Source organism: Zymoseptoria tritici, chromosome 1 (genome assembly GCF_000219625.1).
Source record: "Zymoseptoria tritici IPO323 chromosome 1, whole genome shotgun sequence".
Classification (NCBI taxonomy): domain Eukaryota; kingdom Fungi; phylum Ascomycota; class Dothideomycetes; order Mycosphaerellales; family Mycosphaerellaceae; genus Zymoseptoria; species Zymoseptoria tritici.
The window spans coordinates 287,672-312,437 of NC_018218.1; the positions used below are offsets into that span (position 1 = coordinate 287,672).

The 24,766-nt window shown below is 54.4% G+C and overlaps 9 protein-coding genes across 9 annotated transcripts; 6 read left to right on the forward strand and 3 right to left on the reverse strand.

Moving 5' to 3' along the window:
* Nucleotides 1–1,314: 1,314 nt before the first annotated feature.
* Nucleotides 1,315–2,608, forward strand: MYCGRDRAFT_64907 (uncharacterized protein; the record flags this gene model as incomplete). Its single annotated transcript, XM_003855807.1, has 1 exon — nt 1,315–2,608. One exon carries the CDS (start codon nt 1,334–1,336, stop codon nt 2,606–2,608), a length of 1,275 nt encoding a protein of 424 aa, XP_003855855.1.
* Nucleotides 2,609–2,867: 259 nt separating this feature from the next.
* MYCGRDRAFT_64910 (uncharacterized protein) lies at nt 2,868–4,800 on the reverse strand (the record flags this gene model as incomplete). The annotated part of the gene is made up of 1 exon (XM_003857736.1): nt 2,868–4,800. The coding sequence occupies one exon, from the start codon at nt 4,551–4,553 to the stop codon at nt 2,868–2,870; it is 1,686 nt and encodes a 561-aa protein (XP_003857784.1).
* A 444-nt stretch (nt 4,801–5,244) lies between these two features.
* MYCGRDRAFT_16140 (uncharacterized protein) lies at nt 5,245–6,437 on the forward strand (the record flags this gene model as incomplete). The annotated part of the gene is made up of 2 exons (XM_003855808.1): nt 5,245–5,416; nt 5,593–6,437. Coding segments are annotated over 2 exons (1,017 nt in total), but the record flags the coding sequence as incomplete, so codon positions are not given.
* Nucleotides 6,438–8,354: 1,917 nt separating this feature from the next.
* On the forward strand, nt 8,355–10,279 carry MYCGRDRAFT_98150 (uncharacterized protein; the record flags this gene model as incomplete). Its single annotated transcript, XM_003855809.1, has 2 exons — nt 8,355–8,487; nt 8,706–10,279. The coding sequence occupies one exon, from the start codon at nt 8,735–8,737 to the stop codon at nt 10,277–10,279; it is 1,545 nt and encodes a 514-aa protein (XP_003855857.1).
* Nucleotides 10,280–11,486: 1,207 nt separating this feature from the next.
* Nucleotides 11,487–12,842, forward strand: MYCGRDRAFT_31323 (uncharacterized protein; the record flags this gene model as incomplete). The annotated part of the gene is made up of 2 exons (XM_003855810.1): nt 11,487–12,219; nt 12,358–12,842. Coding segments are annotated over 2 exons (1,218 nt in total), but the record flags the coding sequence as incomplete, so codon positions are not given.
* Nucleotides 12,843–15,871: 3,029 nt separating this feature from the next.
* Nucleotides 15,872–18,238, forward strand: MYCGRDRAFT_88639 (uncharacterized protein; the record flags this gene model as incomplete). Its single annotated transcript, XM_003855811.1, has 6 exons — nt 15,872–15,900; nt 16,269–16,288; nt 17,034–17,188; nt 17,241–17,344; nt 17,568–17,967; nt 18,062–18,238. 6 exons carry the CDS (start codon nt 15,872–15,874, stop codon nt 18,236–18,238), a joined length of 885 nt encoding a protein of 294 aa, XP_003855859.1.
* A 1,394-nt stretch (nt 18,239–19,632) lies between these two features.
* Nucleotides 19,633–20,271, forward strand: MYCGRDRAFT_88640 (uncharacterized protein; the record flags this gene model as incomplete). The annotated part of the gene is made up of 2 exons (XM_003855812.1): nt 19,633–19,882; nt 19,952–20,271. The coding sequence occupies 2 exons, from the start codon at nt 19,633–19,635 to the stop codon at nt 20,269–20,271; spliced, it is 570 nt and encodes a 189-aa protein (XP_003855860.1).
* Nucleotides 20,272–20,878: 607 nt separating this feature from the next.
* Nucleotides 20,879–21,296, reverse strand: MYCGRDRAFT_88641 (uncharacterized protein; the record flags this gene model as incomplete). Its single annotated transcript, XM_003857735.1, has 3 exons — nt 20,879–20,936; nt 20,992–21,118; nt 21,179–21,296. 3 exons carry the CDS (start codon nt 21,294–21,296, stop codon nt 20,879–20,881), a joined length of 303 nt encoding a protein of 100 aa, XP_003857783.1.
* Nucleotides 21,297–21,929: 633 nt separating this feature from the next.
* On the reverse strand, nt 21,930–23,813 carry MYCGRDRAFT_88642 (uncharacterized protein; the record flags this gene model as incomplete). Its single annotated transcript, XM_003857734.1, has 5 exons — nt 21,930–22,551; nt 22,604–22,606; nt 22,657–23,179; nt 23,269–23,435; nt 23,500–23,813. The coding sequence occupies 5 exons, from the start codon at nt 23,811–23,813 to the stop codon at nt 21,930–21,932; spliced, it is 1,629 nt and encodes a 542-aa protein (XP_003857782.1).
* Between the last annotated feature and the right edge of the window lie 953 nt (nt 23,814–24,766).

Consider the following 24,766-nt stretch of genomic DNA (forward strand, 5'->3'; position numbering starts at 1 on the left):
ACACTGCACTCGAGCTGTGACTTCTGCTGAAGCATAGAGGTTATATCGAAGGTGTCGTATTCACCATGAAGGTGATGAAGTTGGATATACATTCGGTGAGATCAGGGCGTCTTGGATCTGCTCACTGCCGGACTTTCGGCCCGGTGAAGGCGACTTCGATCTCGAGCAAAGAGCAGCGCCCACACTGCGGCAGAGAGAGACGGCAAGAGAGCGTGCCACGTGGAGGTTGGGGCTGTCCATTGTGTGGCATGGCGACTCCAACGAGTGGTGGTAATGTCCTTCCAGTTATGACTGCAGGTGAATGCACGGGTGGTCCGCTCAAGTGTGCTCGCCAATTGTGCCTGTCAGAAAATGGACTCGGGACACGGCTTCAGCAACGACTACTGTAAAGATGTAGGCGATCGATTGACTGCACGGTGGCCGAGGGGTGCAGTGATGCGATCCATGGTTGTTCAGCAAACGGCGAGAGTTGGCAGTCACAGAGAGCAGGTGTGGCCGGAAAGAGGATTCGCAGTGGAACACTCGACTGCGAACAATGGCCGTCTTCGTGGAACTGAGTTCTCGGGAATTCGGTGGTATCGTGTTGTTGGCCATACTGGTCGTTGCTTGCTGTCCGCGGTCGGGGTTACGTCGCAGCGAAGCAGATTGTTTGGATCAGCAATTTTCGAAGCAGATGATGAAGTTGCGATTGAGGAGAGGAGATGCCATGACAGGCATAGCGAAGGTTGTTGTTTGATGGTGAGCGCATTGGTGCGAAGTCCGAGGTCGATGTTTGTTGATGTTTGATGTGCGAAGCTCTGCGCATCTCCCTTCATAAGATAAACAGCAGACTTCTTACGTAAGGTAACCAAACCACGACCGCGGATACCTCTTCAACACGAAAACACTGTCCTTAACAGAAGACATTGACAGAGAAATGGACTACGTAAGGACAGACTACTGTAGCAATTGAGAGACGACTCATTCAGACGTCGAAGGAACGAACAGCTCGGCACACCAGGAGGTCAAGGACTTCCTATTTCCTTCCAGGACTCGAAACGCATCGTCTTCTCCTTCCTTCAGGACATCGTACGTGCTCTAGCCTCATCGACCTGGTTCGGCGACGGAGACAACCCGAGCCCGCGCAATGCAGTGTCCTTCGGACGGAGATGATATGCCTGCTGACATATCAACCCATCTCGGCTACCTCTTGGCTGTCAGGAATGCACAGGTATACGCGGGAAGGATGCCGGGGAGGCTGAGTCCGATCCATGCATGCAAAACGTATAAACAGCTATCGCTCTCCAACAATCCCCCATGCAAACCCATCCCATCCTCTCCAAAACCACCAACCATGCCCTTCCCCAATCCCTCCTCCTCCCCTTCCGCCACCATCCACATCATCTCCAAAGCAAACCTCACCGTCCACAAAACCCTAACCTACACCCCCTCCCCCTCCCCACCCCTCCCACTCTCCTCCATCCGCGCCCAAATCTCCCTCCTCGCCATCACAGGCAACACCTACACCTACGCCCGCGGCGGCGCAACTCTCCACTGGTGGGACGCCTACCCCGTTCCTTCCGGCTCTCATCTCTCCCCCGATAAATGGGGAATCGTGCCGACATGGGGGTTCGCGGACGTCGTCGACAGCACGATTGCCGGTATACCGGTTGGATCCCGCTTATTCGGATTCTGGCCGACGGCGCGGATGGCGGTGGATTTGAAGTTGGAAGAGGGGAGTTCGGAAGGTCACTGGCTCGAAGTCAGCGATGAGAGGAGGAGTCTAATGGCGATGTATAATCGGTACAGACTCGTCGTGCCCGACGGTTTGAGGAATGCCTCGGAACGAGAAGCTTTGATGGCTGGCTGTGCGGTTTGGCAGGCGGGTTGGTTGTTGAGTCGATTCATCTTCGCTGCTGGTGGATCTGGAGAGATACCGATTCATCCGCTTGGAGGGGAGATTTCTTGGTCGAGGGATGATGCGGATTTGTCGCGGGCGGTGGTGGTGAGTTTGGCGGCTTCGAGTAAGACGGGGCGGGCGTTTGGCTGGGCGATGCGGAAGCGTGATGTGCAGACAGATGGTCCGTTGGCGCTTCTCGAGGCGACGTCGAATGTAGAGGCGATTGGCGGTCGAGGAGGTGGGTCGTCGGTGCCGTCGAAAGTGGTCATGTACTCCGATCTGTGCGATGCGCATACGTTAGGGTGGATGGTCGGACATTCTCCGCGGAAAATCGTCATCGTCGACTTTGGAGCCACGGCCGAGGTCGTCGCATCGCTCGTTAAGACGATACGACGGACGATGATGGGAATGTCGGTCATGGTCGTGGGTGTCGGCGGACAGACGAAGATCATGAGCGAGTCTGATGTCCAACGAATTCAAGTCGTGAACCAGGACGTTGGACGGGTCCAGATGAACACGAGCGGCGTGATCGATAAGGCGATTGGACTTCATGGCGCGGAGAAGTTCTTTGCCAAGATGGACGCTGCGTGGGAGCAGATTCAAAGAGACTCTGTTTATGATAATCAGAAGATTGAATGGTCCGAGGGCGTTGGGGGTATCGAGCATGCTTGGGCAAAGCTAGTGGCCGACCAGGTTTCCGGGACTTCTTTTGCGGCTGTGAGGATGTGAGAATGTATGGACTTAGCGATGATGTGTGATTAGCAGACACTTGTCTGAACTGGTCCCGATTCCCCATTTTAGATGAAGGCGTACATACAGCAATCTCATTCCTCAAAGCAATCACAACCCATCCCAAATTGAAAGATATGCAACAACGCCGACGCTTCGCAGATGCCAGTGAAACTCCATCTGTACAAATACCCAAAATCAGCATCGAATCGTAATGACCGCACTCACGGCACCAAAAAATGGTCCCAACCAGCACCTCTCAATCCGTCCCATACCCCTGATGCCCATGCCGTCTGTTGACCCTCTCCTCTTCCGCCCCGGACATGACCACCTCCCTCGCCTCCTCCGCCTCCTCTTCCAGCTCATCCCTTCCCACTCCACCCCTCATATCCCTCGCCTTCTTCCACACGTATCCCACAAGCGCTACACCCACGACGAGCGCGCTTCCCAGCAACACCAAGTTTACTGGCACCGGGTCGTTCCCAAACACTTTATGCGTCAAGGCGTCCAGTCCGGCTTGCGTGAAATTGAACAGTCCCGCGAGACATATGATTAGTCCGTAGACTTTGCCGAAGGTTTCGAAGCCGAAGACTTTGGCGCTGTAGTCGGATACAGCGGTATAGTACAGCGGACGATAGATGACGAACAGGGCGATGTTCGCATATGCCGCCCAGAAATGTGGTATCACACCGAAGATACCGATGGTGGTGGCGATGGAGACAAGCAGGCCGAGAACAAAGGGTGTGGAGGTATAGTCGAGCACGAACCCGATGAAAGGCACGGCGATCACGCCGCCGAGAGGAAGTGCGATGTCGAAAACGTCGTTGATGTGTACGGCGGCGGCGTGAGAGTGCAGCAGGTCGGTGTATTGCGTGCGCACTGTAGCGACGAAGTAGTTGATTCGCAGCATTTGGATGACGGTGAAGAGGGTGATGAGGATAAACCAGGGGGTGCGGATTTGTTGAAGGGGAGTTTGGCCATGGAGAGCGCCGAAGACGCCGGAGCGGGCGGCTTTTTGACGTTCTTTTTCGGTGGCGGTGGTTGCGGATTTGGAGCCGAGGAGAGCGGACATTTCAGAGGCGTTGCTGTCGCGGTGGGTGCGTGAGGATGGGATGTCGTCTTCGACTTGTTTGTTGGTGAGCTCGCCAACGGTTTTGTAGGAATTTGAGGGCATGAGTGTGAGTTGAGCGATGAAGACGAGGATCGGGACGATGATGTAGACCAGGAAGAATTTCTTGGTGTTGAATTCGCCGTCTGTGGATTGGAAGATGATGCGGTACATCAGGAAGACTGCACTTGAAGTATCGAAGGCGCCGGTGAGGAGAGCGAGGATCAGTCCGGAGCGTTGAGGGAAGGTGTTGCTCAGCTGGAAGGACGATATGAAGACGAAAGGACCTCCGAGGGCGAGAAAGAGGTATCCCGGAATGTACGCATCAAACCACTTGTACAGATCCGCAGCAAAGGCGAGGAAGAGCGCTCCAGCCAGCAAGAAGACCGTCCCAACGATACTCGCGATCCTGGGACCAAACCGATCGAGTATCGTCCCCACCGGAAGAGCGCAGACATTCGTCGACACAGCCGCAATCGTGAACATCAAGTTCAGTCTCAGTTCCTGCTCATAGCACACCCAGACTCCATCCTCGACCTCTTTCGCCGTACATTTGTCCTGATATACACCCTCTTGCACCAAAACCGGCTTGAACGCCGCAAAGCCAAATACCGGTCCAGCTGCGAAGAGGCAGTACACGACCGCCACAGCCACTTGTGCTATTCTCTTGCCCTTGCTGACTTCGGAAGCTCCGACAGGTGCTATTGCTTCGGAGGGTTGAGGTGTCCATTCGCCGACGGGGTTGAAGGAGAGTTTCCGTCGTTCGGAGCCGGTTGGTGATTGGGAGCGCCAGCGTTCGAAGGACTCCATAGAGGAGCGGCGTTCGAACATGGCCATGGTTGGGTAAGGAGAGGGAGGAGGATTGCCACTGAGGCGAGAGGAGGAGGGAGGAGCTCAAGGCTGGCCGGCAGGTGGGTAGACTTGTATATGGTGCTGAGTGGTTGGTATGGAGCTTTGGCATGGGCTCGTGACGTGACCCCACCCTCGTCGCTGCAAAGCTGATCGTGATACTGCCGTGGTGCTGCCGGTGTGGATATATGCGCTCGTTTGTCGGTTGTCGTCGGAATGATTATTAGCAGTAGAGAGGCATTGAAGCTGTACATGAGATCCCAATGGCAGAATTTTGAGAGGAGGCAATGGGCATTGGCGTGGCGCCGATAAGAGACTTGGTTCACTGTACCGTTGGTGCTGATAAGAAGAGAGCTCTTACCTCAACCTCTGCCTCATCGTCTCTGTCGTAGATCGGGTATCGCACTGCTTGAGCCGATGCAAGCCATATGGACTCCACTGGCAGATTATTCCTTGAAGGCGATCATGTCGACGAGGAATGATGTCGGTGGAGGAGAGGAGACAAGGAATTCGGCGACGAGAGACGGAGCAGGCCGATGGTAGTTCTAAGAGCCAAGAAAGTGCTGGGACTCGACCTCAAATCTTGTCGTCTCGTCTTGTTGTCCTTCTTCCCTTGAACAACCATCAACATAATTTATATCCGTTTGAGGCTGCCATGTCCTCCGCAGCACTCGAGGAGTTGTTCTCTTCCTCATTCTCGGTGAAGAGAATCAACTCAACCACGTTCGTGATCCGCGAGGACGATGCGTTCGGCGAGCATCCACTCATATACGCCAAACTTCATCCGACTGCGCCGGTGGTGATATTGTCAGACACGGGATGCGATGAGCCGAGTGAGAAGAGGCAACATGGTAGGTTCGACTCGAAGTTCTCGTCGACCTCGTTCGGAGGACTCCAACATAGCAGCTCTCCATTCCTGTCATTGATGCCTCTACATCCTGCTCCAGACACATGGCATCGAAGCAGGATTCTTATACAGAGGCCTCGGAGTCGGTATTCGAGTGATGATTGCTTACAATACACACAGCAAGATATACCCAGCTCCGCGGATACCTCGAAGCCTGCCCTTTGGCCATTCTTGGCAATCGACCGCTCAACCCTGGCGGGCACAGAGAATATGTGATCATCTGCACACACTGCCACTACGACCATCTCGGCGGCGTGACCCAGTTTCTCGCCGGGGGAGCTACGTCCATTATCGCCTCCGCGGCTGGGAAACAATTCATCGAATCCGACCTCGAAACTCATGGACTCTTCAAATATATCGGGAAGCCAGTGCCGTACTTCCAAGTCACACACTGGGCGGGGAGCTTTGAGCGGCTGATATGGCCGTTACCCTGCTATGAGGGCGTGGTCCGAAACATCAAGCCCGTAGATCTAGGTGTCACAATTATCCACACCCCGGGACACACGCCGGATTCTCTCGCTTGGTACGACCATGAGGAGATGCATCTTTACGTGGGCGACAGTCTGTATGAGCCTGGCGAGGTGGATGATATGCCCATTGAGTGGCCTACCGATGGGAATTTGGTCGACTGGTACTACTCCATTCAGAAATTGCTGCAATTCGTGCACTCCCAAAACGCTGGTGCAGAGGTAAACGTGAGCGAGGATGATTCACTGGATGGCTGGACTCACATTTCACGCCGCGTGAAGTTGGGAGCAGGCCATCAGACTGCCAGTGTAGACGCTGAGGAGATTTTGAGGAAGGTGATGGATGTCTGGTGGCGGACGCTAAGGGGAGAGGTGCCGGTTGTGAATAAGCGGGTGCTGAGGGGTGAGGCGTACTTCACTTGGCGGAGAAAGGAGAGGAAGGAGGAGATGTACTTCATGGCGCCGGCGAGGTTGATCGAGGATGCGAGGAAGTTCTTCGCTGGAGGGGAGCTGGGGTGAGCAGAATCATAGAGGCACTCCGACAGGACAGGAGAATTATTCCACAACCGCCGACCTCGATTTCGAAACCGCGGAGTGTGTCAGGCCTGGCGAATCCCTAGTCCGCATGGACATGGCTGCGCTGTCCGCCAAGTTCCTGCTCTTCTCGGCCTTCCAACCGATGATCGAGTGTGTTCTGCGCAGGAGGTCCCGGCCACCGAGATGGTGCACATACGTACATGCTTGACATCTCGCATTGGGATTCTTGCAAAGCACATGAACATCATATTCGCTCCTCGAGAGGAAGTCCTCCACTCGGGTAGCCATGAATGGGGGTACCTACGCCGCAATCCTGGCACAAGGCCGTTGTGTGGTAAGCCAACCTGGGGCACAATGGGGGCATGGATCAGGGAGAAGCCCGCGTCGCGCAAGAAGGGCTCGTCGCAGCTGGTGCTTGCGGACATCACAGTGACAGCAATTCCGAGGTACACAGCGCACTGGGCTGCGAGCTGATCTACTGACAACCTCACGACCTTCGGATGCCGAAAGATGCGAGGATATTGGCATTTTCGGATCTTCGGATCTCTTAAGGCTGCTGTACAAGATCATCCGCAGTGCAAGCACACCATGCAAATGGCAAGAGGTGTGTTGAGCCATTGTGGATGGAAAGTGGAGAGAGCATTGCTGTGGATGTGAAAGTCATGTTCGCTGCAGGAGAGAAACATTCCCTTGACACATTCCATCACAACTGCGCATATCTTCCGAACACTCCAGATTCCCTACGAACAACATCGATTGCTTCAATGGCGGTCGGAATGAACGACAACAACAACAAGGCGTTCTTCGCCTCGCTCAATGACCCCACCAGCATGTATCTGGCTGCAGCCAGCTTCTTCGAATCGCAGCCACAAGACCTCGCCAGGGCCAAAAAGTTCGCAGCGAATCATGAATTGTTGGGGCGAGCGAATCAAAATCTCGATCATGTAGAATTGCAGAAGAGGGCGATTGATGATCTGCTGCTCATGCTGGTTCTCTACCTCTGCTCCAAGTCTTCCACAACAGTGATGGGCTCAGCCCGATGTAATGACGACACAAAACAGTGCTCTAGAGAATCTCTGTGAGCCAGCTGGCAACGACTCACACACCTGTCGCCAACACAGCCAGCTCCGTCCAGCCCCAGACATCCGGTGGTGCAGAACTGGGCGCCTGCTCAGAGGACTTAGCTTTCCGGCCATCTTCGACAAGACTCTCCCAATCCTTTGATGTTGCAGGCACTCCCTGCCAACCGTTGACGATAGATAGGGTCAGGGTCAAGAGATAGTAGAGAGCTCAAGGCGTTGCGGGTATGAGATATGTTCGCTGGAAGAGTGGACGACGCTCACGCCGGCTACCTCGAAGAGAGCACTATCAGGGATGCGAAGTCACCGGATCATATCTTCAGAAGGACGGAAGAGCTCATGAAGCTTGCCGAGGGCTCGCTCAGTCGCCAAGAGACCATCGCACGGAGGATGCTGTGAGCAGGACTCATTGTTGATCATAGAGGTTCAAACAGCGTAAATTGCATCAAGGTATGCCACTCGTACATGGCAATGGAATGTCGTTCTTCGGCGATTCTCGCGGACTTCAATATATTCAGACTCTGAAAAGCTATCGCTGTTTGGAGCCACATGCTCGAGACAGGTCGCTCGGACGTTTCCTTCCAGATCAGAAATGTTATCAGGAAGTATTTCCCATGTATTGTGGACGGTTATCGTGCTGGCGCAAGGGTCATATTATCCCGATTATTCCCGGCAGGATTGCCGATACCGCAACTTACATCAGCGAGATCGACAGTGACTTTTCTTTTTCACGACTCAACGACATCTCTCCCATCAACATACCACCGGCGGCATCTCAAATCTCATCCTGCTGCACGACAAGCCTGCGACAACTCCTCGCACATCCGATATGTCGACCTATCAGCAGCCAAGCAGCAGCCAAAGTACGACGCACAAACCAGGATGATTCACCATCAAAGCAAACAAATATGAGGTTCAACGAGAGGTGTGAGGTATAATGACTTCGAGCATGAGCCGGTGCTTGGCCCTTCTCGAGTATGCTCGTGCCATCTGCTGTCCTTTTCGAAGATATTGCATGTGCATGAACATTTCTGGAGAAGGGCCTCGCTGAGATCACACGGCTCGAACTTGAACCAGATAATGCTGGCGATAAAGAATCATGCTCTTCCCCTACAGTCCAATCCCTACGAGCGAGGACTAACCCATCTAGGTATACACAACGGCAAAAGCGAAGCGACCATGCCAGATCTCGACTCGAGAGATGTCGAGAAGAATGCCCTGGATTCACCTGAGATGCACGGTCCGGAGTCGGCCACATCCTCCACCGCCTCAGAAGGCCGCTCAAGGAACTTCCTCAGCAGCGTCAAGCAGTCCGTCGTACACGACAACTTCGAGGCTCGCGGCGTCCAACGAGTACTCCCAGCCGAGCGCAATCCGACATCCACATTTGGCTTTCTCCAAATCATGCTTATGTGGATGAGCATCAACATGACCGCCGTCGTGATCGTCCTGGGCTTCCTCGGGCCCATCACTTTCTCCTTATCCTTCAAAGATGCCTCTCTCCTTGCAGTCTTCGGCGCAATAGTTGGAGCGACGCCGGTCGCCTACATCGCCACTTTCGGCCCTCGCTCCGGCAACCGCACCATGATCCTCACCCGATACATCACCGGTTGGTGGCCATCCAAAGTCATCGTCATTCTCACACTCATCATCCTCATGGGCTACGTCCTCCTCGACGCCGTTATTGGCGGTCAGATCCTCTCAGCCGTCAGTCCCAACGCTTCCCTCAGCGTCATAGTCGGCATCGTCATCGTCTGCATCCTCACCTGGATCGTGACCGCATTCGGCTATTGTGTCTTCCATCACTTCGAGCGCTACGCCTGGATCCCCTCCCTCATCGTCATTTGTCTCCTCATCGGCGTCTCCGCTCCAAAATGGAATCTCGAACCAGGTCCCGCTCTCCCACCTCGCACCCTCGCCGGCAACCGCCTCTCCTTCTTCTCTCTTTGTCTCGCCGCCGAAATCACCTACGCCGAATCGGGAGCCGACATGTTTGTCTACTATCCATCCACCACTTCCCGCACAAAAGTCTTTCTCTCCACCCTCGCTGGTCTCACCCTCTCCTCCGCCATCGCCCTCATCACCGGTATTGGCCTCGGCTCCGGCACTCTCACCGATCCAGCCTGGTCCTCCGCCTACTCCGTCTCCGCAGGTGCCCTCATCGTTGAAGCATTCCGTCCACTCGGTGGATTCGGCTCATTCTGCAGCGTTCTCGTTGCACTGGGTATAGTCGCAAATATGGTCCTGCCGACCTACGCTTCAGGAGTGGACTTCCAAGCGTTCGGCCGATGGTTCGAAAGGGTCCCGCGGATCGTGTGGAATACCGTTGCGCTGGTCGTACCGATGATTGGAGCAATCGCAGGACGAGAACACCTGGCGGAGATCTTCTCCAACTTCCTGGCATTGATGGGTTATTGGGTGTCTATCTGGATTGCGATCGTGGTGGAAGAGCACATCTTGTTCCGAAAGATGGGAGGCAAGGGTTGGAAGTGGGAGGACTGGAATGACAGGACGAAGCTCCCTATCGGTATTGCGGCGGGCGTTGCGTTCCTTGTGGGATGGGTTGGAGCGATTATGGGTATGTCGCAGGTCTGGTATGTGGGACCGTTGGCGAAGCTGGTCAGTGAGCAGGGAGCGGATATCGGGAATTATGTTGGGTTTTCGTGGGCGTTGGTGGTGTATCCGCCTTTGAGGTGGGTGGAGCTGAGGTGGGTTGGGAGATAGGAGGGCAGATGGAGGATGGAGGAAGTCGGTGGACAGATCAAGGCGGAGAATCGGAGGTTGTGAAGCCCTCGAGTTGTGGCTCGGGATGTGCCTGCGCTGTTTATCTTTGCGGCACTCAACTCCGCCAACAGCATGCATTCGTGCGAGCAACGCAGACAAATTCAGCGTATCCTCTCGAGCATTGATATGGCAAGCCCGAATACGCTCAACTCTGCGCCCTTCTCCGTTCATTCAACAGCATATACTCATACCGACATCAATATTCGTTATCATTATTTGCACAACTAGCGGTGAATCGCGATGAAGCCCGACTTACCTTAGTCATGCACTGCATCCGACATCGGGACGCGTATCGCCCGCATTCTTGGCACCTCCCCGGGCGCAAAATCCTGTTATCTTCCCGGCTGGCTCCCTCCTTCTTTTCATATGCACGCGTAATCCTCACCGTCTCTCCCTTTCACATTCACGCACCAGTTCACAATAACAATATTCACGCTTGACTTCACCTCACTTCACTGCCACCCCTCCCTACCTCACTCTTTCCCACTGCTGCGCAGTCATGCCTCGCCCTCCAGACCACTACACCCACGCCCAATTCGAGCCCGTCGAGTCGGACCACGCCGGCGAAACGGTCCAATGTCGCCACTGCCGCAACTGGACGGGTTCCATCAAGACGCTTAATCGGAAAAAAGCTCATCTTCTCACGTGCACGCAGTATGCGCAGTGGCGGGCGGCGGGGAATGGGCAGGATTTGGCGCCGCCGAATAAGTATCATAAGAGGGATAGTTCGGTTATGGGTGGTGGGTGGGAGGGGCAGGGGGATGGGTCAGTGATCTTCTTTTGATGTTGTGGTGTTTTGTGGTGGCTTGAAGATGGAATTGCGATGATTTGGGTTCTTTGTGATGTTGGTGGAATGCTAACGGTGTTATTGCAGGAATACCTCTGGCTTCAATATGTCGCCGTTCAATGATACCCCGACGGTGGCTCGTGGCCGCAATCTTGATCTGACCAAGGTAGACATTGACAAGATGTTCCAATTCGCTGCAGTATACTGATCATGTACAGTACTTCTCCGAATTCTGGGACGACACCGCTTCGAACAAGGTCAGTGACTATCTACAGGATTTTACAGGCAATCTGTCTATTGTCACTTTCGTGATCCTCTGCATCTTCAGATCCAGCGCCACAAGTACTTACAAGTATCTACCAGTGCATGCGAGTACGCTGCCTCTCCTGCGGCTTCGTCCGGGCAAAGAACACCACCCGCCAAGTCGAACATCTTGCCAGCTGCGCCTCGTTCCTCAACAGCACCGAAGGTCAAGCCGCTGTCGCGAACGGCGAACTCGAAATGACACCTGCCGCACCTCGCCAGTCTTTCGGAGGCGGGAATGACATCTGGCGTGGCGGTGCACCAAACCCGAATCTGCAAGTCAGCCAGACGCCAACTTCGACCAGCCGTGGTGGAGGAAGAGCCTATCCGATGCCGCCTCCTCCCAAAGCACCCTCCCTCGTATCTCACCTCCTCAACAAGTTCCAGGAAAAGTTCAATGTTGCGACTCAACAGTCTTTCCTCTCTCACGCCGGCTGCGGTACTCTGTCCCACGCAGCTCTCTGCTCCTGGCTCACACAGCATGGCCACATTTCTCGAGCTATGATTGCCGCCATTGGATCACTCATCGCCAAAGTGTTCCTGCCAGATGCCGCCAATACTCGCATTGCTACGCCATACCGTGCTCTGGACCTGCTCATCTCCACGATCAGCAATCTTCGTAAAGAGATCGACTTCATCGAGAATACTAAGCGGAAGTATCGCTTGGACGCTGCGAGTGAGCCGCCGTCGCCGATGACGAAGGCATACGTCGATCTCTTGGCGAGTGCTTCTGAGCCGAGAGCAGATCTGCTGGAGGGAATGGTAGCGCTGTGGGCGACCGAGCATGTATGTTGACCACCTTTTCCGTTTCTGTGTTCGATGTCACTAACTCTATACCAGCTATACTGCGTCTCCTGGCAATACGCCGCCAACTTTCAATCCACCGTACCCTCAAACAGCTACTCTGTGCCCTCCTACCTCTCTGGAGGCAGCAATCCGCTCGACCCATACGCCGCTCCTACCCCTGCTGCCTCTCGATCTGACCAACAACACGCCACCGCTCTCCGGGAAGCACTCATTCCGAACTGGACGTCACGAGAGTTCTGCAAATTTGTCGATGCATGCCGCGCGATCGTGGATGAGATTGCCAATAAAGAATCAGTCGGCGATGGACGACATCAATTGAGCCGGTGCGAGTTATTGTACAAGCAAGTTGTATTTCTGTGGGAGAGAATCTGGCCGGAGGTGGATGGTATGGGCGAGGAGAAGACCGAGGATGACGTTGCCGGTAAAGCGGCCGGTGCCGAAGGCAATGGTGAAAGTGGCCAAGGCAAAAATGCTGGCAACGGCATCGAGATTCAGGACGACGGTGACGATGATGCGGATGGAGATGGTGAGGGTGAGGGTGCAATCGATAGTCCTTATGGAGGAACAGGACTGGAGGCTGTGGCCGCTGCTAATCGCAGTGGGTGAATGCTCGAGGATGCCAGGGTGGGACTCGGTGCGCTTGTACGATGGACATGGGGCATAGGTATGGCTTGTAATCTTAATTCGGGAGAACATTCGGGAAGTAGTTGCGATACCCAACATATTCTACGGAGCATTTGCTGGAGATCAAGCTGCAGTTGAAGTGAATTTCAAGGGAGGTCTGCGATTGCTGACAGCTTCTGGCAGGTTGACGCATGTTTCGAGCGAGCTCTCTACGCGCCTTTCCAAGTTTGCTCGGACTTTGTCGACGATCAAAACACCTTCTCCTACAATCTCAACTCCTTCCTCTCTTCCACAGTGACACAGCTACTCAGATCTGCGCATCATGGATCCGAATCGCAAACCTGTTCCGCCTCGCGGCCCTCCGCAAGGACCTTCACGCCCGCCAACTGGGCCTCGAAGATCGCTTCAGCAACCGCTTCAGCAACCACCCCAGCAACCTCTCCAACCACCTCGCAATCCCTTTCAGCAACCTCATCAATCAGCCCAGTCAGCTCCCGCCCCTCCCTTGCAACAACAACCACCTGCGCCCACGAATCCACCATCCGCCGCACAGCTCGCGATCTGGCGAGAAGAATTTGAAAAGGCAAGGAGCTTCGAAGACGACGATCTTTACCTCCATCCCGAGACACTGGCGAGAATGAATGGAGAAGAAGCTCACGCAAGTACCGCACCTCCTGCGACAGGTGAATCGAACTCAGCTGCTCCGCCGCCTTCGACTCCTCGACCGGAACGAGGTGCCGGACCATCTGGAGCAGGTTCGGAGCGTCCAACTCCTCGACAGCCACACAGCGCAAGAGTAGAACGAAGAGTCATGTCCTCTCAAGATGCGCGCAACTATCCGGCGCAACAAACTCGTTCTCATGCACCTCAACCATCTGCGGATCTTGGGTACGGACTGCACTCGGATTCCACCTTGCAAGGCCTTGGTTTGAGTACGCCACAGCTTAGTCAGCGCCGCACTGCGCCTGTTCAGTCCCCCTTTACGGATCCTACAAAGTCAACGTCGGCCAGAAGGCGTGCTCAGCCGTTGTTAGACAGGAGTGTGCCAGGTCAAGCTCATCGATATGACTTCGAGCAACCGCCGATTTACCAGCCAAATGTGCCCAACAGCTCGTCTCAACGACGACCACCGGAATCATATCAAACACTATCTGAGCGTCGGGATCAAGACCAGCGACGTCGAGCAGCGATTCCTCCTCCCCCACTGTATCGGCAACAGCACGTTCAGCAGTTCCAGCAATCGGAGCCACCTGGGTCTTTTCCCTCGACCCGCAACCATCAGCCTCAGCAAGTCCCGCCGCTTGCGCCGCTCTCAATGCGATCTGCACATCTCTATTCGGCCTTCACTAATTTCCCTCCACAGCCACATCAGTCAACTATGCAAGGAGGACAATTGGTCCCACGGCTCTACCCAAATCAGCAGACCTTGCCAGCATCCACAAACAACTTTCAATCACTCCACGACTTGGCACATTCCGCACCCTCAGTTCCTCCACTCGCGCCAGGTGCTTCTCTGCCAGGACCACCTCCCTTCCTCGCCTCACCCTTCCGCTCTCCTCCAGATCAACCCGGCCAGAACCCTCATCAACACGGAGCATCCGGACCAGCGCAGTCTCCAGCTTTCGCTACACAGTTCCCAGCAGATACTTTGCCGGTGGAACGCAGTCCAGTCCGAAGACCACTAAGTGCCAGCGCGGAGACTTTTCAGCCTGACATACGTCGCCCTCTGCCAAGTAGCCCACCTGGAAGAAGTCGGCAAGGGGGAGTCGATGCTGGGAGAGGTGGAAGTGGAGACGAGAGGGAGAGCGATGAGGTTTCGACAAAGTGGGCAGACGGGTCCGGAGAAGCAGGAAAGGAAAGCGCTGAAGAGTCCGAGGAGCATACGCAGGAGGGAGTTGAGGCCGAGGACAAGGCTGAGGTGGAGGGAGGTGAAGAAGCCGAGGAAGTCACAAGCACAGCGGAGAGCTCCAATGGAAGCGAGGCGATGTTGACCGAGGCTTTGGCTGCGGCAGAAGGGAGCTCTGAAGGGGGAGGAGTCTGGGGAGAGCCTAAGGAGAAGAACAGGGATCCGGAAAACTGGAAGGTTGACAGCTTTCCGAAGAAGCATTGAAGCGAGAACGCGGCTTTCTGGCTTTATTGCTTGCATCGAGAATGCAAGAGATCGTCGACGAGATGGGAGATAGACAGACAGACACTCTTTGACGGTGGTCACAGAACAATTTCTGCTGTTGAAATGCTGAAATACAAGTTTGTCATGACTTACCGCTGACTCGTCGAATAAGACTCATATTCTGAATGTGCCTGGGATAGCATGCATATGCTACAGGATTTGACGTGAATTCATCGGCCATGAGCGTAGCATGGACAACTAATGCTGCCTTCGGCGACGGTGCCAGCAAGCAAATCACGAAACTCCCACGAAGCTGTTCCGTTTGATTATATAGAAGAATGATATCCGCTGCTCACATCATTGGTACCATGGCTAAATGCAGTTTCTCTCGCTCCTTTTCGTTACCATCGATGCAGCAGGTACGTCAAGGCAGGAAGCTGACGTGGACACTCTCTGTAACGCTTGGACACGCTACCTGGTCTTCGATGGGCTAGAAGACTCCTGATAGAATACTCGGGTTGGCAAGATACTCTTACCATGACAGTTGGCATCACAGCAATATGGACACGTTCCGAGCGCTTCGTAGCTGCATCAGAGGCATGAGGGGCAGCGAGCAAGTAAAGTGGCGCTGGTTGAGCTTGGCCAAAGCGTGCAGACGTTTGTTGCCTGCTGAAGCTTCTTTTCCTCCAGCTTCGTTTCTTCCACAACCATCGACACCACCACACTTTCATCTCGCTATCCATCAACACGGCACCGCCATCATCACTCGTATTATCGTATGAGGACATCGCAGACAACAATATCGATGCCTTGCTGCTTACTGCTCCGCGGGTCGACCTTGCTCGCTGCCGCCGCGGTGCTGCTCGTCTGACCCAAGCCAACCCCAGAAGACGGCGACGACATGCCTTCACCTCCTCCTACACCACGACAGTGAGCATCCTACATCGACTCCTTTCGACCAACCCAAGCTGACACTGCTACCAGATCATCGATGGCTGATCAGCTTTCCAACACCGCCGATTAACCGTCGCAGGAGAAGCGCGGCAACAATCATCACATCACGAAGGTTTTCATCATCGTTGCAAGAAGCTGCTTGGGCTCCACGCTTCGAGATTCCAGCACTTCACAACGTCGGACGCATATTCCTGGCATGTCCTTCACACGCGTATCCAAGCCGTCAACAACGCCGCAGCGCACCGACAATCTCTTCCTTGTTCATCAATCGAGGAAGCAATGAGTATGCATTCTTCTTACCACTGTCATTACGATGCTCAAGGCTAACATCATGTCCCTGACAGGCACCTACTCATCTACCGTCGTAAGCACGCATCGCCAAGCTCGATCATGCAGCTTGCAAGGCCATCACTTCCATCACCACTCGTCTCCAAGAGCCTTGAGCCTTTACTTCCCACCGCAGCAATTACAGTCTTGCCTCCTTTGTGAGCACATTGAGCGTCTACCGACATGAATCAGAAGAGCAGCGAAAATCACGGACATCACAGCTTCTTCCATCATGGCCAACGTGTCTCAATCGGATACAACTCTGCGTTCTAGCTGGATTGCAAACACCACACACTACTTCGAGAACGATCTGTGCTGGACGTCAAACGACAATCGTTTTTCGGAACGTCTGCAGACCTGGATCTTGGGTGTCACTTCTCACTGCTGCAGCAATCTCTCACATCGACCACCGCGAGCTCGAGCAAGAATCATCTATGTAGCAGAGGCACGGATACCAGCTCCACCATCTGCAGTCTGCACAGGTCTCAGTTTCATCATCCGCACAGGTCTCAGCTTCACCATCTGCTCAGGTCCCAGATTCACCCTCTGCTCAGGCTCCAGCTTCACCACTTGCGCAACCTTCCACCTCTGAGCCAGCGGTTAAATCTCCAGAGCCCTCGCCGCGTGCACAGACTCCAGTCTTCCCGGCCTAATCTACCTTGTCTCCGGCTTTGCTCGTCTTTTCGACACTTCCGCTTGCCTCCAGAAGTCTTGTCAGCCGCTCAACGATGTTTCCTCACAATCACCAACGCGAGAATGAAACCGAAGTCCGACTATCTCAGCATCCGCATACCTCAACACATCAATCGTGGGAACTACGTTAGTGCCAACCGACAAGCCGAAGAACGCCTTTGCCCGCGCCCTTTCCGGCATAATTGCCAACACGACTCGTGGCTTCCGACAGCACGCCAATCGTTTAAATCCTCCTCCATCACCTGTCAGACCACCTACGGGGACTCGACCGTTGCTCCGCCACACTTTGGCAGCAGAAAGAGAAGACAGGTGATGGATCAAACCCGAACCATCCGCCAGACAAGCACGGGGACTCAACCGTCGCTCCGCCATACTTTGGCAGCGAAAGCTACGGCGGATGGTAAGGGAGGGTGTGGTGGACCCGGAGAATCCACCGACAAGCCGAAGACCGCCCTCGCCTGCGCCATCTCGGCATAATTGCCACGACGAAGCCGTCGCCCATGGCGATCCATCTCCCAGATCTCCGTCACGACAACGTATCACTGTACTTGGTACCAGTGTTCTGAGTAGGTTATCGTGCACCCTTCCGCAACCACTTGTTACCTCTCTGACATTCCTACCAGGCCATCTCAGTCGCCCCGCGCTTCTGGTCCTCAACCGCCTACCAGACCAAGACAAAGGAGAAGTGGGACAGTCGTATGCCGCGCGACTTCGTCAAAGCCATCGAAGACAACCACATCCTCGACATCGCCGCCAAAGGTCGTCTGCGCTGGTAGCGCCGCGAGACTCGACCCGGCCGTCCTCAACTTCCTGAGCATCGCATACTTGTTGGCGAGAATCGCCTTCATCTACCTCTACATCCACAGTGGGACTGCTGGAGTCGCCAAGGCTCGTACGTGCGCATACATGGGAGGAATGGGACTGCTCTTCACGATCTTCGTGATGGCTGCTGCTGCGTTCACTGATCGTCTGCATTGGTCGCGCCGCGAGACTGGCGAAGAGTCAGCAGGGCGCCGGCGAAGAGTACGTTTGCGTGCTGAGGTTACATGGCAGGCTGCTCGGCGAAGAAGAACAGCTCGCGCACGCATTGGAGACACTCACTGGTGCGCTCTTCCAGCGTCCACCACTCATGTCGGCCGTGAAGTGTCAGCTTCGCTACACCATCCTTCCCGGTGTCAGATCTTTGACACCACCTCCATCGCCTGTCAGACAATTTCGGGGACTCAACCGATGCCTCGCCATACTTTGGCAGCAGAAGACACGACAGGTGGCAGAGGGGAGGGACTGGGCATAGCTCGTGCAGACCTGGCTGGGACACCGACGTAAGAGCGCGCAGAAGAATACAACTGAGGAAAATATCAGCATATTCGACGAAAGACTGCAGTTCTCTCACGACGATCAATGACGCCGTGGCCATGGCACAACACACAAACAAATTTCATCCATCAACCATCATCAAGCTTTCCAGGCCACTTCAACTTACGCATACTCATCACTCGGCCATATGAACATCATCAAGTTGGTTTCCATCATTACTCGCCGCGGAAGTGCCAGGTCCCTCAGGAGCCTGCCTACTGGCACCACTCACGGCGATGTCGCTCTTCCACTTGTCAGACAATTTGCGGGACTCAACGGATGCTTCGCCATATTTTGGCAGCAGAAGATACGACAGGCGATGGGTTGTTGAGGGCATTGATGAAGCACGTCACCGCCATTACGGCTCGCCTCGGGAAGCTGGGCGAGCTCCTAGACTTGACAGATTGGCATGTCAGAGATGTATGTCCTCCCCCGAACGTCGACCGACGACCGGTGTGAACCTCGAAGCTGATTCTCCATAGTGTCCCGAAGCCTTGACGCTTGACCTTCCGCGGCCGAGTAGGCACAACAGGGCGTCAACCGGAGCATCGAGTGATGTGGCATCTTAGCGGGCGTTCAGGAAGCATCGGATACACAGAAAGGCGTTCAAGGGAGTTCACATCATGCTCGTCGGCACCATACCTCGTCGGTGAACGCAACAGAAGAGCATGCATTGCCGGCGTACGGTATGAGGTGTTGATAGACGTCGCAGAGGCGGATGGGGCCGTCGCCGACCTCAGCGGCCTCGCCGTCTTCTTTGCCTCTGATGTCTCCGCCTACATGATCGGCTCCGACAACATGATCGATGTTGGCCACACTGTTTGGTGGATTCTTGACAACTCATCTTCGAGACGAGTTGTTGAGCGTCCGCCATACAGTGTAGCCACCGTCGATGATGTTGTCGGCGCCGGTCATGTAGGCGGAGGCCTCCGAGGCAAGGTAGACTGCGAGGCCGCTGAGATTGGAGAGCGCTCAGTTCGATCAATTGTACATACTTGTCAACTGGTGCATGTTAGTATTACTTCCCAGCTTCCACGATTCGTTCGACTCACACTGGTTTATTTGCATGTTGAGCTCCTGGAATCGTTGGCCAAAGTCTTGCGTCGCCTCTCCCAACGTCACCCCATGTCAAACGCTCGTAGGCCGCCGAATTCACTCTCCTCCCAGGTTTCCTTTCGAGCAGTGCTTCACTCTTTCCGTACCCACAATAGAGCAAATTCCGCGCACTGCTACATTTTCCAATGCCGCCTTCTCGTCTCACCTCGGTCTCTTGGCCACCCCGACTTCACACGTACATACCACCACAACGTACCATAGTCACTCACACCAACCATGGCTACCAACACCACCATCGACATCATCGGCCACGCCACCCTCCGCTTCGCCAGCGGCACAGAAATCCTGTTCGAGTACGAGTTCAAGAACCCGGCTCTCCTCTTCCTCGCCTGCACAGTGGAGCAGTCTCTCGCGGCCGTCGCCCGCAAGAACGCGCCACCGAACAACCGGCAGCTCGCCATCACCGGTGATGCGATCGCGCGCGCAGTGCTCAGCACCAAATGGATTGAGGGAGGCGGCAGCACTCGTACGTTTCCCCTCCATCGCTCTCCAACGCTTTCGATCGTTCCATGCTAACCAGTTCGTTGCTGTTCAGTCCAATGGGAATCCATCCACGGACGTGGCATCGCCACAAACCGGTACCTGGCCCATATGGCCGAAATCAAGGGGGTGATGGAGAACCTCGCGATGCTGAACGGGTGCTCTGCCGCTGGCATCCCCATCCACCACACCATCAAGGCAACCATGGTGGAAGCGATTTTCGGAGCCGTTTGGCTCGACTCGAAGGATTTGGGGGTCGTGGAGGAGGTGATGCGGCTTCTCGGAGTGTTTTGGCCGGTGGATGCGGAGGTGGAGAGGATGCTTCTGGTGTTTCTTGGGGAGCTGCGGCAATTGGGGGTTTTGGGTGGTGTTTAGATTTGCTAGTAGAATAGAAGCGATGAATGAATGTGGGCGGTGGAGAGGTTGGGTTGTGAGCTTTCTTCGTGTCATCCAAGGTCTTTTCACGTGAATTGAAACGACTTCCGCAAGAGCTTCAGGGAGAGTCTCGCATACTGCTGAAGAAACTGTATCATCAAGAGAAATTATCGTAGTCCAAAGAGGAAAGGTGATCGAGAAGCGATTCAGAAAATATGAGTTCCAAGTGTAGACTTGCCTGACACTGGCGGCGAACTCCCGTCACATCGTGCGAAGACTCATCCTTCGATCCTCTTCGACTCTGCCTCAAGTCTCACACGCACCGCCAACTACCGTACGGCTTGAATCGAACACATTGTACCAAAGAACAGCGAGAGCCACGAATCAATATTGGTAGAGCCAAGCATTGCTTACATGTGCCAGAGCTATCCCTTCATGGCGGAGTTAGCTTGCTAAGACGAGAATGGAACGATACAGTCACATCAAGAAGCAAGGAGAGCAAGCAGCAAACAAGCCACAAGCCCTCGAGATCGATTGGCAGTTTTATGTACTTGACAGCGCACAAAAGAGCGCAGCCGCAACTCCTCCCACCGAAACCACCTCGTCTCTACTCCTGCTCCATCGCCAGCGTCGCCTCGAACGAGGCAGACTCCATCACGCGTTCACTAGTACAGTCGTTAGCATAGACCTCAGCAAGTATCACGAACCGACAACACTTACAGCTCACGGCCGATGGCTTGCAGATACACCAAATCCACCACCTTGACCACAAGCGGGCCATCCTCGCCGCCCAGCTCGGTTGGGGTCACGAAGGCGAACTCGAAGCGAATCTCGCCGACGACTTGCTCTGCGATTTGCGCATTAGTTGAACGTTCATGAGCGCAGACAGAAGCATATTCATTCGTACCGAGTGCGAGACGGCCAGCGGCCCAGAATCCGAAGCGGTGCTGGATGCTCACGAGCATCTGCGCTTCGCCCATGAGCTGAAGGGCGGCGCGGTTCTGATAGATGGCGTCGACGCTCATTGTTGCTGTTGTTGTTGGTCGGAAGGTAGTTGTAGCTGTTGATATGGCCACGGAGGTGATGTTCCGAGAGTGGTTGTGAGAGAGAGAGGATGTTTGCATGAGAAGGTCGAGGAAGGGATGGGTCATTCCTGAATTCTGCGCTAGATGTGAAAGAAGTGGCGGGATATGGACGTGCTCTCGCTACGCAGCGCTGGGCCACTGCTTCCAATCTCGGCGCACTACGCTGAACACGTCGTCACAGGACGTGTGCCGGTGAATTGCCGTCTTCTCCTTGTTAGGAACATGGATGCTTTCGACGAACAATGTCTACATGATTGAAAGAAACACGCGTTCAGACGTACGGGCGCCTTATTGAGAGATACATTGGTGCATAGCAAACATGTACGTAAGATAGAATCGCGGAGAATCGAAGATCAGAAACAGCAAACCAAGCTGCTGAAGTCAAACTCCCAGAGCGGCTCTTATTTCGCACTAAATGCTCTGATAGCATGCACAATGTTGCTTAGCTCTCAGCCCTGATGCGGAGGAAGTGTTCCCGCCGCAGATGCGATTGGGGACACTTCGAGGGAGATGGCCTCGTCGAAATGTCTGTTGGTTTCGGTTACGATGGAAGCGAAGTTGTCCAAGACACCATCAGATCGCAGTCTCGACAAACGAGCCCAGCGAGACGCTCGAAGCTGTCCTCGTCTGGCTGCATTGCGTGCGGGCATGCAACGCTACATTTCCTGATCTCGAGACAGCGATTCGATTATGAAAAGTGAAAGCATCGGCGGTGTCAAAGTCAGAAACGTTCCCGGATTTGGAGAGGGACTCGTGGCCGAAGGGCGTTCCAATCATCTCGCGTAGCCCCTGAGGGCGCAGAAAGATGTAGCAACGCTCTGTGAAAGGACGGAGGTCTCGCTTGAAGTGTTTTGAGTCGAAGTACTTCTTCAAGAAACGTGTGGCGTTGAGATAATTGACCAGCCGGAGCTTGTCTGCAATGTTCGTGATTTTGTCGTTCGCCATGGCGGCCACAAAGGTCGTGAACTGGAACGTTTTGTCCCAGTCGCTGCAGCGGGTGCCAAGGGATGTGAGCAGAAAGAAGTTGCCTCCACGACCGTGGTGGAAGCAGTAGGCGAAGTGAAGAAGAGCAATCCATTCGTATTGGACCTCAGTATTGTGGTGGAACCAGATCTGGCGTGCATCGGAGGTCATCGTTCGGAGCAAGGTGGCGGAGATTTCGGGTCTGAGTTCGGCGAGGGAGGCTCTGTTCTCTCTGAGATCAAGGGCCATCTCACTGAGCCTCAAATCGTCAGTTGTCGACAGACGGACTGTGAATAATCAGTATGCAATCTCCAATCTCAGAGACAAGATCTATTACTTTCGGGGCAGAGGCAGTCCGGCTAGGATCCACCTTGAGATCATGCAGTGAGAGCGTATCTCCGGCTCAAATCTCAAGAAGTGTTTTCGGACATTGGACCACGCGATGCCCATGAGTGTAGTCTCTTGTCCTGGGCTGAGCAGATGTAGTAGACCGCCGATGCGAATCTTCTCTTCCACTTTATCCTCCACCAGTCTCCTGAATATGTCTCCATCTGTCTTCGAGACTCCATAGACATCGTAGCCGCCGTTCATGGTGGTCCAGATGGCGACATGGGCGTCCGAGGAAGCTCTATCGTCAAGGGTGAAGAGATATGGGATGTAGGTAAGGGCCCTTCCGACGAAGAAGAGGAGCACTCGCGCCCGGAGACCGAGTGGGATGATGGCGCCGGACAGGATTCCCTCCAGTTTGAACCCATGAATCGGCGTGGCGAATGAGTCTTGGAATTGGTCGAAATGGAAGAGGTCGGGCAGACGAACACTCGCAAAGGGACTCGTGATCTTCGGGGGATCGTCCTCCCATGCTGTGACGAGACCAAAGTTCGCTTTATCGAGTTCGGCTCGTTCTGCGTTACTGTCAGTGCTTGCTCCTGACTACTTCAACGCTCCATACCATACCAGTTTTCTGCCACAGCAGCCACGGCTTGACGCAAGCCGCGCAGAGCAGCACGCGTCCTTTCTTGTAAGACTTGTTTGTCGGCCACAAACACCCAGAACATGTTGCCCTGATACCGTGAAGTTGTCCCATGAAGAAGTCTCGTAGGAAAGCGCGCAGAAGATCTTCATGACTGTAGGTCAAGACTCGCCGCAGTTGACTGAGTCGAGCATTGTTCGCCGCCAGTACTTGTAGCCGGTTTCGAGAAAAGACAGCTGAAGGTAGGACGCTTGGTCTTGAAGGAATGTTCCTTTGTACAAAGCTCGGAGCAGAGTAGCATGGTTGACGATACGCGCTGGTGAAGAGACGCGGATATCTTTGTAGCCATTTGGAGCATCCATGGCGTCGAGGAATTGGAACTTGAGGTGGATCGTTGGTATGAATTCGTTAATCAAATGCAGAGTGTTGCCGTCCTTCTCTCGGGTGATTTGGTGGAGGAGGTCGCGATGGCGTTCGGCTCTCTGCGAAGGTATGCGATGCTCGGGCATGCCATGTCGCGGCATGACCAAGGGGCTTGGAGGTAACGGGTCCACGGCCTAAGGCGTAGTCGCTTGGATCGAGGGAGAGTGGTTGTCGGTGAAGTCGTCGATGTTCTTGCTCATACTCAATGCTTCATGAAGAACGAATTGGACATCCTGCAAGTGGCCCTCCGCAGATCGGTCAGGTTCAAGACATCACGGCCCGCGCAAGGCGGAGCTCACAGGCAGTCGGCTTATCATCGGCGTTGGCTTAATTGACATATAAATACTTCACAAAGTTTGGCTATCTTGTCCACGAGAACGGGTACCACCGCACCTCGTTGGGTTAATAAACCTCTGCCCGGGGGGGTTTTCCTGTCTCCTGAATCAGCCTCGCCACCTGTTAGGGAGCATGGGTTTTGCACTTTTGATCCTCGTTACGGAGAGGATCAGGAGGTTCGTTTTTGCTACAGAATCCGAAGGTCGCTGATTCGAGTCCAGATAGAATCTAGCCTGCAGCTGTACGCGACTTCCTTTTTGCCAGCTTCTCTCACACGAACGCGTCTACGACTCTTCGCCTCCAAGTTGAATACTCCACTGATTGCCCTCCAATGACTGCTCTTCACAATGTGCTGCTATTGAATGTGTCTCACCGTTCGATCGTGGTGGTATCAATGCTACCACTCCGCGAGGATCTGTGATAAGAGAGCTAGGCATGTCACCCACTGTCGGCTGATCGTCGGCGATGAACCATTCGCATATAAAAGCATCAAAAGCTCCGGCCATCTTGTCCACGAGAACGGCCTTGCCACCCGCACCTCGTTGGGTTAATAAATCTCTGCCCGGGGGGATTTTCCTGTCTCCTGAACAGCTGCCACTGCTAGGGAGCATGGGTTTTGCACTTTTGATCATCGTTCTCCTTGGACTCAAGGAGCAACCTTTTTTTGGCGGTATTAGACATGTTTGTCCAAAGGTCGCGCGTTCGAATAGCGACGCGT